The sequence below is a fragment of the Anopheles maculipalpis genome, chromosome 3RL, assembly GCF_943734695.1.
Source record: "Anopheles maculipalpis chromosome 3RL, idAnoMacuDA_375_x, whole genome shotgun sequence".
Classification (NCBI taxonomy): Eukaryota; Metazoa; Arthropoda; class Insecta; order Diptera; family Culicidae; genus Anopheles; species Anopheles maculipalpis.
In genome coordinates this window covers 84665368-84681324 of record NC_064872.1, presented here as the reverse complement: position 1 = coordinate 84681324, position 15957 = coordinate 84665368, and the positions used below count along the sequence as shown (strand labels likewise).

Sequence of the window (15957 nt, the reverse complement as noted above, 5' to 3'; positions counted from 1 at the left end):
ACAACGATCGTGGAGCGCTCCCGTAAGCGTAACGAAAGCTCACTGAACACCGCTAGAACATTTTTCACCGTTTTTTTTTTTCACCACGTGTTTGGGTGTACGTTTTCCCGCCACAGCTAGAATGATGGTGCCTTTGGTGTGGTTTTCTTTGTTTAACTAAACGATCTCGAACACTCTCCCGGTGAGGTTCAATTTATTCTGGATTAATGTTGCTTTTTTTTCTGATTCCGTTAACCACAATCTCTAAACACTCTTGCACACTCGTAATCCACCAAGATGCAAACAGTTTTGTTCAATCAATATGTTCCGTACGAAAGCACTCGCTAGCTCTAGTTCTAATGATCGTTTGCATTTCTTTTCCTCCAGCTAACCGCGAACGAATAAATCAATCGTCAAACAAATGCACATACACACATACACGATCCGATCGTTGACCACGTACCGTAAGGAATCTGCTTTTCACTTTTCATTGACGTCCTTCACCGTAGCGGTTCGCCGAATGATACACGACCAGTGTGGACTTCTCCAGCTGGACGTAATTTATTCACACCCGTTCGCGTTTTATTTCACTGCACACCCGGTTCGCGTTTCGCTGGTCAGCTACTATTACACAACACACAGTTCACTTCGACCGCTTCTACTGCATCCGAAACTGGGCTAGTAATGGCAGGCGAATTTTCCACCAAACCGCACCAGTGCAACTCGTCGTAAGGTTCGTCGCCGTCGCTAGCGCACAAGTCGTTCGTTCTTGCTGTTGCGTTTGGGCGGGAAATCTTGAACACAACGAACCTCACTCGCTCATCGCCGGCAAACAACTGTTGTGCTAGGTGGTGGTGCCGTGTAAAGAAAACCTCCAGCGGGCGTAGATCATGATGATGATGATGGTGATGATGAGGGTGGTATCCACAGCACGCGAACGCTAATCGGCAGCTAGTTTAAGGTGGGACTCACTCCGTAGTGTTGCTTTCGTTGTCTTGGTTTAGGTGTTTCTCTTCCTCTCCCTCGCTCTCACTGTGCTTCGTGCCATTGGAAAATGAAGGGCGGAAATGATGGCTGAATCAAACGATGAATGAAACTTGGGCCAGGAATGCTCATATTTTCGGATGGCGAATGTACAACAGCGCGCGCGTAAAAATGTTTCGAACAAATTACTGCACGTGCAGTGGAAACAAATTAGCCATCAAGCAAGTGCGGTTTTGGAAAATGTTTAAGACACGTTCAGTTTAATGTTGCATTTACAGGACAGACAACCATAAAGCTGATGATTGAATGAAATCTAGTGAACTAATTGCAATTTGTTTAATGCATTCGTCTCGTCGCAAGGGGACAGTGCAGCAAAATTAATTCGCATTCATTCTTTGCAAAACAAAACCTTTTGTTGCTCGGTTGAAATATTGTTTCATGTATGAAAATTCTAGGAAGATCAAAAAAGTTGAGTAACCATTACAAATAAAGGTAGTTAATAGACGGTTTTAAGTAACGCAATTCAACCTCCTTTTCAAGAGACAACCTTTGCAAATTTCCTCATTAATTCAGTAACAAATTAATATTGTGGCCTTAATTCTTCATCTTAAAATATCTTAAGATACTTGCTTCACACCTTGACGCGCTCGAATGGCACCTTAACGAACGAAAAAAGCATCATTCCAGCATCAGATGCGACAAAAATGCAACCAAATGCTGATGAAGTGATTAACTAACAGCATTTTCTTCTGGCGAAACTGTCTCATGAATTATGAAAATAAGCTCAGTGTGGTTTTCCGAATAAAAGGATAGGGCAAAAGAAAATGCTACTCTCGATCCGCATTGTGTCGCCCTCGCAGGAAAAGGTGGGTGGACTCACCAAATGACCAAGGGAAAAACTTCATTGCCACAGCGCAAACAATCACTTTTCTGACCGCCGGCACACGCTCGTTCCTTTGATCTGCATCCTTTTTTGTGCAATTGACACTCCTACACGATACGCTTGGTTTTCTTTTGCTTCCTGACGCTTCGATCCTCTCGCGATTGTAATCCCTTTCCTCAGCATTTCCTCCAAGGTTCACCCCTCCAGCTCCTTATGGTGTATAAATTTTCCACCCATCGCCCACACATACACACATTACATTACAAAACGCTCTTAGCCATTTTCCTTTCGGTTGATTCCTTCTTTTTTTCACCCTCTCTCTCTCTCTCGTGTCATGATCACAACATGCTGACATTGAAACCTGACTGACTGGCGGGCGTGAAGGTGTGACCTACGACTGTCACTTGGCCGCGCTTTCAACTGCACGTTGACAAATCGATACGACATCCATCATTCCAATACGCGCATCACATTGGCCGCTGACCCCACACAAATCGATGGTGCAATCGGCTAAAAAAATCTTTCCTCCCATTCGTTGGAAGCTTTTTGTGAAGCAATTGTTTGGCTTGCTTGTTGAACATACTGTGCAGCGAAAACTAGCTCAAAGTTTATCAGCTCGTTGATGAATCAATTAGCGAGCCAAGATGATTTTAAGATGTGTTCGCAGATTGGAGAATGTGATCGCAGAGATTGGACAAAAGACCATCATCATCAGCTGGTCGTGCTGGTTCAGTTCGAGGTCGTTCTCAGGCACTTCTCGGCCGGTGGAAGCGCGATGGACATGATCACAACCCTTACTCATAACGCGATCATAGCTCGATCGCGGACGTCCGAGAACATAAAGCTAGCACACGATGGTGTTTTTTTTTTGTAACACCTTCTTCGGGTGCTTTGACTTTACTGAGGCGCCAGCCGTTTGCCAAAGGGGACTGGAAAATAATTCGAAACAACAACAAAAAAAGATAATAATTCTAAATCGGGAAATCATTCTATCTTCACTCTAGCAGTGGATGCAATTTAACGCGAATCATCAGTCCAGCTAGGACAGCTAACGTACGGTGAGAAAATTTCTAATCTATAGCTTCACATCTTTCCACCGGCTAGCAGCAGTTTTAAATCTGTTTCGAACTGACCGTTGAAAGCATTTTATGAAGAGTGATGGTGAACGATTGAGGTGGACTTTGGGGAGAGATATGCGCCTTTTATTATATTGCACTAGACATACCGAGTACAATGTTGTGATAAATGCAATCGTATCAATCCAATATCCAACAGTGTTGACGTCGTAGTTGAGCTGTCCGGAATGAACGGTGGTAAATCCACCAAGCTCTTTATTTTTTTTTTCATGTTCTGATGAATAGTTTGGTTGGTGGGTTATGATGCTTTACACAAAACTCTTTTGGGACACTCGTTTGAGTGGAGACGCATTCTATTTTCAATTCGTAAAATCATTGGATTATTCTTCAACTTCCGTATCAGCGAACAACAAATTCTTTTGATGATTATGTTGCTTCAAAAATTATTTCCAATTTTTATAACATTTACGTAATTTACCTTTTTTTTTAGTTTTCAACTAGATCCAACTACTGTAATTTAATACTCTTCTGATCGAGAGAAAGACAAACTGGAAGCCTTCAAAACGAATCAGTACAACATGCCGCACGGAAGATTCTAGTCAAGAACACCCGGTGGGTGACTTGAAATTAGGGTTCCGCTTATTACCGACCACCCGCGTGTGGGGGTACAAGACGTGGGCCGGAAAATATTAATTAACACGTCCCTGACGCCAGTCAGTAGCAGCGCCTTTAGGAAAAGAGTCCATCTTCGATCGTTTTTTTTTTCTTTTTGTTCCGTTCCAACTACTCAGTGGATAATTTTGTAACATTTGTTTTCTCCATTGATTTCTGTTTAATTGAATGACAGACCATGGTTAAACCGATTTTTCATGGGAACAACACCGTACACTGCCACAGCGTTTCTGTGCCAATCGATGTGGAAAATCGGTCCACAACGCGTTTGTACAAAATGTTGGCAATATTCCGATGAGTTCTCCGATGTGCGCATCTCAGCGACGAGAGTCACAACGATGGAAATGAGAAAGATCGCTAGAGCTGATCACGCACATTGTTTCACTAAATCCCGGCTATTGTAAAGCGTACCGCACCGTGCACCAATTAAGTGGCTTCAATCTGGCAATTTAAATCCAAACGACTTATTCTTCGGAAGCTCGAGCCTTCACTTCCGCACCACGCGATGGAGGGTCATCTTTGGATGTTTTGTTTTTTCGGGGTCCAAATTCTTGCTGCATCGGTGCAAAGTTTCCGAGGTTCCTTCCCTTACCTTGACACTGTGGCGTGTACGCCACTCAGTATCGAACAGATCAACGAAACGGAGAACATCAGGAACAGCACAAGAGCGGAACTATTTCAAGGAACGACAACGTTAGCTCAACGACAAAAGTTGAAGGCAGATGAGTTGAAGGTGGTATATCTTCAAAACCTTACCGATTTGCATCCAGTAGACGAAGCCACATCTTCAGGCAAATGCGCGTGATGACCACCCAGAGCAACATCACCGTCTCGATCACACATCCGGACAGTTTGATCGTCTGCATTACGCACGGTTTCCAACGCTGCCAGACGGTGGCATTTTCGGACGTTGATGTCTGCCGGCTAGCGTACGGAATCTGTTCCTTCTGGCTGTTTTCAAGCAGCGTTCGAAGGTATTGCAGGTGAGGGCAACGTTCTGAGGCACAAGAGCAGTTCATTTTTATTATTCACAAATACTAAAATTTTATAAATAGAGCCGAAACTTTTTAGCTGTCGTTAGAGTTCAGTTTATATTTTCGATCAAATCTTTTTCAGCAGTAAGGAATACTACATTACAAGGCTACTAAGACCAAGTCCAGTATACATGAGATGATAAACTTCAAGGTGTTGCATAGTAACAGCTTATTTTTGATGGTATGTCCGGTCGTTTCCTTATTACTTACTTAGCATACAATTGATCTTCTTGTCTGGGGTAGACTTTGGAGCTGTGAAGATGAACATGTCCGCGAAAACATTTAGCACGCACAGGTTGTTCATGTATGAGGCTGTCGTCATTGACGTCTTATCATTCATTTGGTCGAGTCGTATAAAATGAACACAAGCTTAGTGGAAGTAGGATTCCAAACAAGAATTGTTCTGCAACGATTTGCATCGCTATAGCAGACTTATAGAAATAAAACTTAAACTAATCATAAAAACATAAATGCATGTCCCCATTCGTATGACTGTGACATTGAAGCGTTCCTATCTTCATTAATTAAGTTGCAATTGTTTCATATACTTTGGCAATTCAATCCTATTCACAGCTTTTCTCAAGAAATGCTGAGAGCGTGGTGAATAAACATAAGCGCCCAGAGGTATGCAAAGCTATGATGCTTTCCATGCTGAATACGAATTTACTATCATCCCTTGAGAAAATATTCGTTTGAAATGAAATTTGGCAGACATTTCAATGCTCCATTATTCATTACTTTATTTTATATATTTTACAACTTTTTTCTAATATTACCTCAAATATAGAGTTTTTTTTATAATGCTATCAATTCAATTAAGAGTTGTTGGCCATAGTTGTTCGAATCCAGTTATGATAGTACGATACCCGTGCGAAACCATCCGGATATCCGAGGGCACAAGGAACACCAAAGTTCACCACTCCCACCAGCTCTCCTGCGTATACCAATGGTCCGCCTGAGTCTCCCTGAATTGAATAACTTCATGTCATTAGTACAATAAATAAAACTTTGTCAACATCCATTACATACGTTGCAAGCTCCTTCGCCGGTTTTAGTCATGGTGTAAAGGTGTCCCACATCGACATGCTCCGGGAAAAGACTCTTTGCCTTGCAGTCCTCATTAGACAGTGTGACGACATTCAAACTTTGCAGCAGCGTAGGCACTGGTCCGTTGGCACTAGTACGTCCCCAACCCGTCAATCGTACGGTGGCATTGACTGGCACAACTTTTGCCGAATAAGCAATGCTTTGCACAAGTTCAGAAAATTGTACCGGTTTCTCCAAGCGCATCAGAGCAATGTCGTTATTGAATTCAGGACTTGTATAGTTGTGTAGGAAAAACTTATCCACCTTAAGTAGCGTGCCACCCTCGGTTAGACTGTTTGTGCCGACAAGGACATCCATATTTCTCGGCTCGTAACTACAACAATCAGGTGGATCATGTGAGAAAATTCTCAATAACTTAATTGATTATGGTGTTTGTGTGAACTTACCCGACTAGACAGTGAGCTGCCGTTAGCACCCATCGGTCGTTCAACAGCGATCCACCACAATTATGACCATAGCCTGCAGCCTGTAGTGACACCTGGTATGGGGCCGATCCATTCTTAGCTACTTCACCACCAACGACTCGGTTGACGTACGTGTCATCTAGTAATAGTCGTGGCAACTTCGCTCCACTAACCACCAGAAAAACGTACGCTACAAAAACAGCTAGTTTTTGTAGCATGATAATTTTCTGATAGTACACGCGAGAGGGATAAAAATAACTTGCTGGTCGAACTATCCGATCTGTATGAGAATTCGTCTCGTTCGAAGCTTCGCTTTTATATCACCGCCACTATCATTAAGACACCTCAAGGGTGCACTACACACAGTACAGTAGATTTTTACGATCAAAGATATGTTGAAAGCTTATTTAAAGGTCGCATGTTATTCGTTCATTGATCGCATGTTATTGATAATAAATCCAACTGTATGGGATTTATTAGGGCTGGCCACGGGATTATCCGGTGTTCATTGTTGTAAGAGGTAAACAGATAAAGATGGAGGCTTGTAGTTCAAGTAGCACTGCCCAAAGAGCCTTATCTTAGGAATTTTACTAGCCGCATGAACCACAAAATAGTAAAACTCAAGCGAGGAAAATTATCAGAAGAATTCTCTCCATACTGCTACCAGTTCGCAGTGTTTGAATAACCTCCAAATCAGACCCATTTAACAGACGTTACCTTTTGTATTGACTTACTTAATATTAGGTTTGAAAGTAATGGTTTAATTCACACTTCATTTGAATAAAAGTTTTGAAGAATAACAAATGTTCCAATTTTATGCATGTTGTGTAGCTTTGATTTTCTTGATAACGTTTTATTTACCCATTGGATTAAAGATCGGCGTCGGGTAAAGATTACGACTGCGTTCTCGTGGCTTTGTGCGCTCTTATCTGCATGCAACAGATACATCGATATATAAAGGGTTTGCCGTTTAAGAAATGGATTTCTTATCGAAACATTTTCAATTCCTTACCGTATGTTGACTGCATTCTACTAATCTCGCAATCCTCTTGGTAGCTACACTTACATGTAACCGGGTTTGGTCAACAGTTCATAACTATTTCTATTCACTTTATGTAATATTAGTTCTAGAAATTATTTCCATAAGGTTTAAAATTCGAGTAGATAAGATAGGCCTGGCATAAATAAAAAAGTAAATATTCGAAGGAATGATTAACATGGCAGGTGTCTCACAATCATGGCTCATTTTCTAATCGTGAGCTAAATAAAACTTCTTCTGTTGCACAGCAACGGACTTTGGTGTCTTAAATGTCGATCCAAGCTTGGATATTATAACTACGTTACGTCCAGTAGTATCATGGATTTTCCTGCTCCACGAATGGAGCTTGTTGCGTGGTTAAAGTAGATGCATTCTGTGGCACACTGGCTTGATCTTGTGTAGACATTGGTCCAACTCCTGCACCGTTAAAAGTGGAAATAAACACGTTCACCAGTGTTACCAAGAACACACCCGCTACTGACAGGTTATTCATGTGGGAAGCCGCTTTCATTTCCCTCTTGTTCTTCATGTTATACCTAAATGTGAAGAGGTAAACTCACACTTAATAATATACATAAAGGTATAGTGCGTTTGTTGTACTTACCTGTTTAAATAAACCATCGACAATCCGACAACAATTTGCATCACCAAACTTACTATAATTAGCAGCAAGCTGGTCATATAGTACGGATGCTTGTCGCCCAGATCTATCACGTATCGTAGCTGATTTGTGTTAGCAGACAGCAGCGCAATGTCCATCATGTTTTGGGCGAATGATTTCTTTTGCACAAAGCTGCTCAGCTCTGCGTTAAGCTACGAACAATAAGGAGAATGCTGTATAATGCTGACTCTCTTTTAGTTATAACTTTTTACAAAATTATTTACTTGTTTGTTGGTTGGTTCTTTTAGGTCTGTTATATCTAAACATGCATAACACCAAGAACGAATTAGCACACTTTATGATCAACTTTACTCAGAATAGAGTCACTACTCTTACCACTGTCCTGTCTTTGGATTTGAATACTTTCTTGACCATGTTTCTCTTGGGCAGGATACGGTTTCTGAAGAAAAGATACATTTGTTTAAACTTTTGTCATACCAAAACATAACTTGAAAACACGAAACGATACTTCACACTCTCCTGATACACCATTAAGCTGGTATAGCCGGCGTTTGATCTCGCGCATGGATAGTTGTTGTGTTCACCGTGTTCCGACTCCACTATGCTGCTAAAATCGTTATCGTCGCCATTAAGATCCTCGTCGTTAGGTACTTCTACCTTTGCTGGTAGCATACCTGAACGATAGCTCACTAATTCGGACATGTTTGGTGCGTGTTTACTGCGTGGAAAGTAAGAAACGACTAAAGCAACAACGTTGCGGTTGCCAAGATCCATAGACGCGTGAAGATAAGAAAGGATATTCTGATATGGATTTGATTCGTTATCGATAGTAACGTGTACAGTGCATTATTTAACAGCTGCTATGTTTCTGCGTTAAGCTAGCGGGTAATGGATGAAAAAAAAATAAACTATTATGCTGTTTAAAATGTTTAAAGCTACAATAAATTATTGATTGACTTAAACTGATTTAAACTTATTAATGCACATTTTCTTCGTAATCGCTTTTTTTGTATCTCCAACTATCAAAGATTATTTATCCATACATACTTCTTGGAACTAAGCCCTTATCTAAGCCAAGGGCTCTATCACCAAGGGCGTGCATTATTTTTAAGAAACATTCGAGTTAAAAATATTGCACTATCTGTGTGATAATAATACATATATTCACGAAATATGATAGCAGTACCGTACGGGTGAAAAATTCTCTTCAACCTAGTCTTGATTTATTGATAGCATAAAATTCAATGCATGAGGTAAACCGTTACCATTCCCCTGAGCCGTTTTTTCTTAATCCGACAACAACCAACCGACCTCCAGTGAATATAAAAAAAACTAATCAAATAAATTGCCATATAATGTGTTGTATTTTATTTTACAAAAATCACTCCGTTTCGGCAACGATCATAGAATTACAATTCAAGCTACGAATTGTTAGCCATAGTTGTGCGAACCCATTCATGATAGTATGAAACCCGTGCAAATCCATCCGGATATCCAAGAGCGCATGGTACACCGAAGTTTACAACTCCTACCAGCTTTCCCTCGTACACCAGAGGACCACCAGAGTCGCCCTGTAAGAAATCGAATTATTAACACCTTCCCATGTAACATGGAACGACCGAACACACTTACATTGCATGCACCCTCGCCTGTTTTGGTCAGTGTACAAAGGTGTCCCACATCAGCATAATCAGGACTTCCACCCAGCGCGTTACAATCCTCATTCGACAGTGTGACAACGTTAAGACTCTGCAGTAAGGTAGGAGTTCCCCCATCGCCAGTATTACCCCAGCCCGTCAGTCGTACTGTCACATTAGCCGGAACTTCCTTCTCCGAGTATTCGATGCTTTTCACAGTATCCGAAAACTTTACCGGTTGTGCAAGACGTACCAGACCAATGTCGTTGTAGAACAGTGGAAGATTGTAGCGGCTGTGGTACAGCAGCTTGTCCACCTTCAATAGCTCGCCTCCTTCCTTCAGGCTGTTGGTGCCGACGAGTACCAGCAAGTCGTTGGGATTCATCCTGCATGAAAATTAACTTCTCACTAGTCACTAGTTCCTAGATACACTTAACGACTGACGTATTGACAACACAACACATACCCGACTAGACAGTGAGCTGCCGTTAGCACCCACCGATCGTTCAACAACGATCCACCACAATTATGACCCCAGGCCGGTACCTGCAGCGACACCTGGTATGGGGCCGATCCATTCTTAGCTACTTCTCCACCAACGACTCGGTTGACGTACGTATCATCTAGCACTAGCCGTGGCAACTTCGCTCCACTAGCCACCAGAAGAATAGATGCAACAGCGACAACCCTTAAAAGCATGATGCTTATCGATGGCCACCTGAAAGGAAATGAATAGCTATTGTCGCTACGTTTGGTGCGCTCCTTGTTAAACAGAAATGCTTTTATAGTGCGTCCCTTCTGTTACTATCTTTTTCGAGTAGTTTTACTAGGTTATCCGAGTGATTAGATTATCCCTGAAGTGGACAGGCCATCAAAATACTGCTAGAAGTGTGTTATATGCATGCATCTTTTTCTTAACAGCAATGGAATAAACACAAAGCACCTTTTGTAAAGTATGTAGTCGGAGCAATCGGTTCATCGCTTAAACTATGTAAGATGCACTTCAAATTAATCATTGAAGTTGTAAGTACGACCGATAGAATATTATCTTCTCCTTTACAAAAATCCTCGAGTGAAGCTCACTAACCTACTTACCAGCTTCTACACTTCGGCGCCCAACTTAGGTTTCTGAGTGTAAAAACCCAGCCTCACGTTTGAGACTCTTGTCTTGTCGTCTGTCATAGATGTAAAGCAAACAAGTATCACAATAATGCCTCTAATGGCTGTCTGAGGCAAGGCTTGGGTAGGAAAACAGTAGCATTTCAACTGAAAGCATTTCACCGATAATGATTCGGTCTACATCAAATGATCCACAACGTGTGTCATGATAACTAACGTGGCGGGTCATATATCGAGAGCTGCTTGAAGTGTCTCTTTTTTGTTTATTTATAGGGGCTTTGAGTTTTTACTCTCGTCTTTATTCTTGAAGTACCTCTATTAAAATGATCAAAAACAATGATCTCATGTTTCCGTAAGACTTTTCAAATATCGCTATGTGATTTACTTACATCGAACGATTTTCATCAATAAAAACCACTCAATTTTAACGAATTTGATTTCAAATATAACGCACTAAGACTTGCCTCCTCGGCAAACACCCGGATATTCTTTGGAAGCTTCATCTTGATGCCACCTTGCAGGAGTCATAAATGGCAGCACGGTCTCGAAAGCCTTTGCTGGAAAATTTTTCAAGCAAAATACTACCAGTATTAGAGGAGCATTCAGAGCCAAACACTCCAGGAGTAAACTGAGCCTGGATGCCGTTGAAAAGGTTTTACCAACGGAAATATACTTCCACTGCAAAAAATATACAACCCAATTTATTCAGAAAATATACATTTTATTCATCATTCTCATAGCTGTAGTGACAGGAAGTAGTCTAATCCATGTTCCTATTTATTGTTGGCCATAGTAGTGCGTACCCAGTCATGATAGTATGACACCCGTGCGAACCCATCCGGATATCCAAGGCCGCATGGTACGCCGAAGTTCACAACTCCTACAAGCTTTCCTTCGTACACCAGAGGACCACCGGAGTCGCCCTGTAAGAAATCGAATTATTAACACCTTCCCATGTAACATGGATCGAGCGATCATTCTTACATTGCATGCACCTTCACCGGCTTTGGTCAGAGTACAAACATGTCCAACATCGACATTGGCAGGATTGCCCATCTTTTTCTTGCAGTCTTCGTTGGACAGTGTGACGACATTTAGGCTCTGCAACAGTGTAGGCACAGGTCCGTTGACACTAGTACGACCCCAGCCCGTCAAACGGACAGTAGCATTGACTGGAACCTCCTTCTCCGAGTATTCGATGCTTTTCACAGTGTCCGAAAACTTTACCGGTTGCTCCAGGCGCACCAGTCCTACATCGTTGTGGAACTGAGGACGGTTGTAGCGGCTGTGGTACAGCAGTTTATCCACCTTCAGTCGCTCGCCTCCCTCCTTCAGACTGTTTGTACCGACAAGCACTACCAAATCGCTGGGATTGTTTCTACACAAGCACAAATGTCTCACTAGTTCAGAACAGTTCTTCTCATCTTCATCCAGCGCAACGGAAATACATACCCGACTAGACAGTGAGCTGCCGTTAGGACCCACCGATCGTTCAACAGCGATCCACCACAATTATGACCCCAACCGGATACCTGCAGCGACACCTGGTATGGGGCCGATCCATTCTTAGCTACTTCACCACCAACCACTCGGTTGACGTACGTATCATCTAGCACTAGCCGTGGCACTTTCGCTCCACTAGCCACCAGGATAATGGACGCAAAAACAAGAACAACCTTAGGCAGCATGATGATGTTTGCTAATAAGAACCAGCAATCGAAAGGCTAACTGTGCTAATAAGAGCTGTCCCTGTGTATTGAACTGTGAGTTCTGTTTGATACTTCGAAGGTACGAACGTTTGCTTATATACTCCACTAGCTTTGTCGAGTAGCTGACTCATTAGATTATGTTGTAGAGTGGATTATCCTTTAGGATAACTTCAGGAAACGATCCGTCAAGATACCACTACCTATTCGTGTTTTAAATGGATCAAGTTTATGGTGTCACTATCGAGGTGACAAAAGAAAACTTTACTGCAACACTCGAAACTAATCGTCGCACTCAGCGTATAACTAGTGATTGATAAATTCACTTTTGGTTTTTCTAATCTTTGTGGTGAAAAGTGTACTAAAAGAAGAGCAACGCATTTGTTCTCGTTCGGTAAACATCACACACTCTGTCTGAGGTAATCGTAACCGTAATGGTCGGTAGCAATTAAGTCCTGTCTGGTCAATATCAAGACACTTCAGAACCGAGCCAAGGAAAACAATATGTCAAGTGGTACATTAGCAGACGATCGTAACGTACTTGTAAGCCAACGTCAGTAGAAAACAGTTCAAGATTAAGCTAAGCAGTATATTGATAAAAACAATGCAACTCAGCTGACCTGAATATTGTTACGTCAAGGTTCTATCTGGGTAAAACAAGCGTACAAACAAGGCTTATTTTTTTGAACAAAGAGTTATGTTGATGATTAAGGATCAGTTATGTATTGCTTAGGAATACAGAGGCATGTCTTGGTGATTTTTTTCCTGGTAAGCTCACATCTTCAGGTCAAAAACACCTATTGAATGTCCTCGATTAAGCCGTATACCAAATATATTTTGTTAAAAATAATGTTGGATGTATGAGAGGCGGATCTTCCTACAAGCGAACTGAGGGCCATGCCTAGCTGAAGCCCAACACGAATGGTTTGTCGACTGTTGTCTCAAGAGACCCCTGCTCGTACTGCTGCGAGAAACAACCCCCTGGGTGATCACCTAGGCGTTACAGCTTTAGCTTATCAAGCCCCTCAACTCGAACATAAGGAGTCCAAAATTGAAAAATTAACGACTGAGCGCCACTTAAGATATTTGAAAATAAAAACCGTTAAAGCTCTAGCAAAAGCTCGTTCGTTCAATGCCGTTGGAACTGTCTGTGGGAATAAATTTAAAGCTCGAAGTAGTGTTGGAGCCATTGGGACTAATGAAACAGCAAGCTTATTGTAAAAAGAAATAAGATAAATACAAAAAACAATTATCTGAATAATTTTAAAAAGCTTTTCACTTAGCCATTACTTGGGAGTGACAATTATCAAATTTATAATTGTATAAATGTTTCAACCAGCAATCCAATATTTGTTCCCATAGAGCTTTAGTGCCTTGCGTGACCATGTTGAATTAATTGCAAGCAGTCGGATGCTTATTTAAGTAAAAATATTCAAAAGAGTTGGAAGCGTTTCGTGCATTATGGAGTTATAAATTATTACTCGCATACAAACCACGCCATACCATCTACAACTGTCCAGCAACTCAGACTTTCATACAGGTTTTGTGACTCGAAGCACCATGACCACCGACTACAGAGAGGTGCAGCATTGTGTGCACGTGCATTTATATCAATCCTTTAAAACGCATCTACGCTGTGCGCAACTGCTCTTCATTGCACCGTGCCAGGACACACAACCAATGTTTTACTTCAAGCAGGCCCGATTCCTGGTGTCGGCGGGTGCTCTTGCATGGATAGCAATCTGTGGTTACCAAGCGGTTGCACAGCTTATAGAGGTGCCAATGCCTTTCTTCACCGGCGTGCTATACGTAAACGAAGCGGTCCTGTGCATTTTCATCAGCATGCTAGCGATGAGCCGTGGCTACACGGAAGCACAACGTTTTAAGCAATTTATGGAAAAAATCTACATCGTTGCTGTGGCGATACCGTGCAAAGAATGGACCGGAATATTAGTCTTTCTTCGAGTGCAGCTGCTCTGGATCTGTACATTTTTCATCACGATGTTCAGCATGGGATTGTTGTTCGATTATCTGCATTTTGGAAGTTTTTATGGCACTCTGTTCTCGCTGGGGGCCTATCTGTTGCCGAACATGTTTGCGATTATGTCTCTTGCCCAATACTATGCTGGTGCTGTACTGATATACAAGTTGCAGAAGAAAATTAACCTAATGCTTGGTTCGGGTAATGTAAACCTAGAACAGACGAAGCATCTTTACCTTCAGCTTGATGATTGTGTTCGACTCATCACCCGTTCATACGCACTGCTGATAGTAACTAATGTTTTCGGCAGTATAAATGTAACTAGTTTACAGCTGCTGGAAATCTACCAGTACGTGCAGGCAAATGATTCGAATATTATCTATATGGCTTACAACGTTCTTTGGATTTTGCTACAATTATGCATGCTGTTGATGGTGCTGTGTCCTAGCGAAAGGATCAAGCAGGAGGTAAGGTTTTCAATATGTAGTGTGTGTTTTTCTCAAAAACTATACAACACTTATAGCATTAAAACTAAATGATCCTTAGCAAACACGTTTCGGTACAATTCTCTTCGAGATTTCCCCTCAGAACGAGTCTTCGGTGTTGGTAGAAGATCAGGTATGTTCAAAACACTGGTTCATTTCGTTTTCCCCTTATATTTGTTTTAATATTTCGTATTACAGCAATTGACTCGCCTCAGAATGCTAACGCTGGGCCAGAAGAAGATCGTACCTACAGCTTGTGGGATTCTCAAGCTAGAACTATCTTCACTATCCTCGGTATGTTGGACGAAATGTTGGTCGAAAATACTGCCAGTTTCCCTAAAACACAACATGTTACAGATCTTTGTCGCACTGCTCTCGTTCATGATCATACTGATACAGTTCGATTCCGCCAAGCTTAACAAACACAACGGAGCAGTTACGGCGCTGGACAGTATCTATAACTCCAAAGGTTGATCGAGAATTCGATCATCATAAAGAGCCAGCTTGTTCAACTATTTCCAACATTTTGTTCCGCTTGTCCATCACGCACCGTAAGTACTGGTTAAGCGTATCGTTTAAGCTTAGACACTCGTGCAGATCACCAGCTGCGTACAGTTCGTTACGGAAATCCATATCCATGTGCACCGCATCTTCACTGGCCGGAACCTGGGAAGCTTCATACTCTAGCAGCTTCTGATGGAACAATTTAAAGCTTGCCGATTCTTCGATCATTAACGATTTGGTAGCATCATCCACATTCTGGCACTGTTCTGGCAGTCGGCTGATAATTGCGGGATCTTCCAGATCAAGATCACACTCAACGAAACTGCCCAACGATGGCTATTGGAACATGGATAAAGGAAATACTTTGAATATTGTACTAAACATGACACAAAAGACGGCACACTTACGGCAAATGTAGCACAAACAACAATCAACCAACTGAGAAGCTTCATTGTAAAAAACTGGCACAACGCGCTCCACACTCGTACCACAACCAACAAGCTAATGATTACCGATGGAGGACGGCAGAATTGTCTGATAAGATAAAACACGCCACTATTTGTTTTGTTTGCCACTTTAAACTCACGACACCTCATGACTAATCGTAAGATCCGTTTTTTTTATTTCATGAGCGAAAAATCGATTCAAATTAATTACATACCAGTTATGTGCTTTTATTTGCGCCTTTTTTTCTCACAGTTAATATAATTTTGTAATACATCAGG

General features: G+C 41.7%; 7 protein-coding genes across 7 annotated transcripts; 1 reads left to right on the top strand and 6 right to left on the bottom strand.

The window, feature by feature from the left end:
• Nucleotides 1-4182: 4182 nt before the first annotated feature.
• Nucleotides 4183-4613, bottom strand: LOC126563365 (uncharacterized). The gene is made up of 2 exons (XM_050220001.1): nucleotides 4351-4613; nucleotides 4183-4267 (listed from the first exon to the last, which is right to left on the bottom strand). Exons 1-2 carry the CDS (start codon nucleotides 4611-4613, stop codon nucleotides 4183-4185), a joined length of 348 nt encoding a protein of 115 aa, XP_050075958.1.
• An 830-nt stretch (nucleotides 4614-5443) lies between these two features.
• LOC126561106 (chymotrypsin-2-like) lies at nucleotides 5444-6357 on the bottom strand. Its single transcript, XM_050217051.1, has 3 exons — nucleotides 6122-6357; nucleotides 5658-6048; nucleotides 5444-5593 (listed from the first exon to the last, which is right to left on the bottom strand). Exons 1-3 carry the CDS (start codon nucleotides 6355-6357, stop codon nucleotides 5444-5446), a joined length of 777 nt encoding a protein of 258 aa, XP_050073008.1.
• A 1137-nt stretch (nucleotides 6358-7494) lies between these two features.
• Nucleotides 7495-8502, bottom strand: LOC126561105 (ninjurin-B-like). Its single transcript, XM_050217050.1, has 5 exons — nucleotides 8314-8502; nucleotides 8176-8239; nucleotides 8064-8098; nucleotides 7783-7991; nucleotides 7495-7714 (listed from the first exon to the last, which is right to left on the bottom strand). The coding sequence occupies exons 1-5, from the start codon at nucleotides 8500-8502 to the stop codon at nucleotides 7495-7497; spliced, it is 717 nt and encodes a 238-aa protein (XP_050073007.1).
• Nucleotides 8503-9221: 719 nt separating this feature from the next.
• On the bottom strand, nucleotides 9222-10136 carry LOC126563687 (chymotrypsin-1). The gene is made up of 3 exons (XM_050220331.1): nucleotides 9904-10136; nucleotides 9433-9823; nucleotides 9222-9371 (listed from the first exon to the last, which is right to left on the bottom strand). The coding sequence occupies exons 1-3, from the start codon at nucleotides 10134-10136 to the stop codon at nucleotides 9222-9224; spliced, it is 774 nt and encodes a 257-aa protein (XP_050076288.1).
• A 1179-nt stretch (nucleotides 10137-11315) lies between these two features.
• Nucleotides 11316-12259, bottom strand: LOC126562825 (chymotrypsin-2). The gene is made up of 3 exons (XM_050219412.1): nucleotides 12009-12259; nucleotides 11541-11934; nucleotides 11316-11479 (listed from the first exon to the last, which is right to left on the bottom strand). Exons 1-3 carry the CDS (start codon nucleotides 12242-12244, stop codon nucleotides 11330-11332), a joined length of 780 nt encoding a protein of 259 aa, XP_050075369.1. The 5' UTR covers nucleotides 12245-12259; the 3' UTR covers nucleotides 11316-11329.
• A 2004-nt stretch (nucleotides 12260-14263) lies between these two features.
• LOC126561104 (putative gustatory receptor 59f) lies at nucleotides 14264-15202 on the top strand. The gene is made up of 4 exons (XM_050217049.1): nucleotides 14264-14710; nucleotides 14832-14861; nucleotides 14927-15022; nucleotides 15086-15202. Exons 1-4 carry the CDS (start codon nucleotides 14264-14266, stop codon nucleotides 15200-15202), a joined length of 690 nt encoding a protein of 229 aa, XP_050073006.1.
• A 15-nt stretch (nucleotides 15203-15217) lies between these two features.
• Nucleotides 15218-15684, bottom strand: LOC126561102 (uncharacterized). Its single transcript, XM_050217048.1, has 2 exons — nucleotides 15640-15684; nucleotides 15218-15568 (listed from the first exon to the last, which is right to left on the bottom strand). Exons 1-2 carry the CDS (start codon nucleotides 15682-15684, stop codon nucleotides 15218-15220), a joined length of 396 nt encoding a protein of 131 aa, XP_050073005.1.
• Nucleotides 15685-15957: the final 273 nt, after the last annotated feature.

Excerpts from the sequence above, each read along its gene's own strand:
- LOC126561105 (XM_050217050.1), bottom strand. The coding sequence starts at position 8,502 with ATGTCCGAATTAGTGAGCTATCGTTCAGGTATGCTACCAGCAAAGGTA. Across the intron at positions 7,992-8,063 it reads AAGAACCAACCAACAAACAA|CTTAACGCAGAGCTGAGCAG; the intron begins GTAAATAATTTT and ends TATTGTTCGTAG. Across the intron at positions 7,715-7,782 it reads TCGATGGTTTATTTAAACAG|GTATAACATGAAGAACAAGA; the intron begins GTAAGTACAACA and ends CTTCACATTTAG.
- LOC126563687 (XM_050220331.1), bottom strand. The coding sequence starts at position 10,136 with ATGCTTTTAAGGGTTGTCGCTGTTGCATCTATTCTTCTGGTGGCTAGT. Across the intron at positions 9,824-9,903 it reads GCAGCTCACTGTCTAGTCGG|GATGAATCCCAACGACTTGC; the intron begins GTATGTGTTGTG and ends ATTTTCATGCAG. Across the intron at positions 9,372-9,432 it reads CAGGCGAGGGTGCATGCAAT|GGCGACTCTGGTGGTCCTCT; the intron begins GTAAGTGTGTTC and ends GATTTCTTACAG.
- LOC126561106 (XM_050217051.1), bottom strand. The coding sequence starts at position 6,357 with ATGCTACAAAAACTAGCTGTTTTTGTAGCGTACGTTTTTCTGGTGGTT. Across the intron at positions 6,049-6,121 it reads GCAGCTCACTGTCTAGTCGG|TTACGAGCCGAGAAATATGG; the intron begins GTAAGTTCACAC and ends TGATTGTTGTAG. Across the intron at positions 5,594-5,657 it reads CCGGCGAAGGAGCTTGCAAC|GGAGACTCAGGCGGACCATT; the intron begins GTATGTAATGGA and ends TATTCAATTCAG.
- LOC126561102 (XM_050217048.1), bottom strand. The coding sequence starts at position 15,684 with ATGAAGCTTCTCAGTTGGTTGATTGTTGTTTGTGCTACATTTGCC. Across the intron at positions 15,569-15,639 it reads TTGTTTGTGCTACATTTGCC|CCATCGTTGGGCAGTTTCGT; the intron begins GTAAGTGTGCCG and ends ATGTTCCAATAG.
- LOC126563365 (XM_050220001.1), bottom strand. The coding sequence starts at position 4,613 with ATGAACTGCTCTTGTGCCTCAGAACGTTGCCCTCACCTGCAATACCTT. Across the intron at positions 4,268-4,350 it reads CGTCTACTGGATGCAAATCG|TTCCGCTCTTGTGCTGTTCC; the intron begins GTAAGGTTTTGA and ends TCCTTGAAATAG.
- LOC126561104 (XM_050217049.1), top strand. The coding sequence starts at position 14,264 with ATGTTCAGCATGGGATTGTTGTTCGATTATCTGCATTTTGGAAGTTTT. Across the intron at positions 14,711-14,831 it reads GCGAAAGGATCAAGCAGGAG|AACGAGTCTTCGGTGTTGGT; the intron begins GTAAGGTTTTCA and ends ATTTCCCCTCAG. Across the intron at positions 14,862-14,926 it reads CGGTGTTGGTAGAAGATCAG|CAATTGACTCGCCTCAGAAT; the intron begins GTATGTTCAAAA and ends TTCGTATTACAG.
- LOC126562825 (XM_050219412.1), bottom strand. The coding sequence starts at position 12,244 with ATGCTGCCTAAGGTTGTTCTTGTTTTTGCGTCCATTATCCTGGTGGCT. Across the intron at positions 11,935-12,008 it reads GCAGCTCACTGTCTAGTCGG|AAACAATCCCAGCGATTTGG; the intron begins GTATGTATTTCC and ends GTGCTTGTGTAG. Across the intron at positions 11,480-11,540 it reads CCGGTGAAGGTGCATGCAAT|GGCGACTCCGGTGGTCCTCT; the intron begins GTAAGAATGATC and ends GATTTCTTACAG.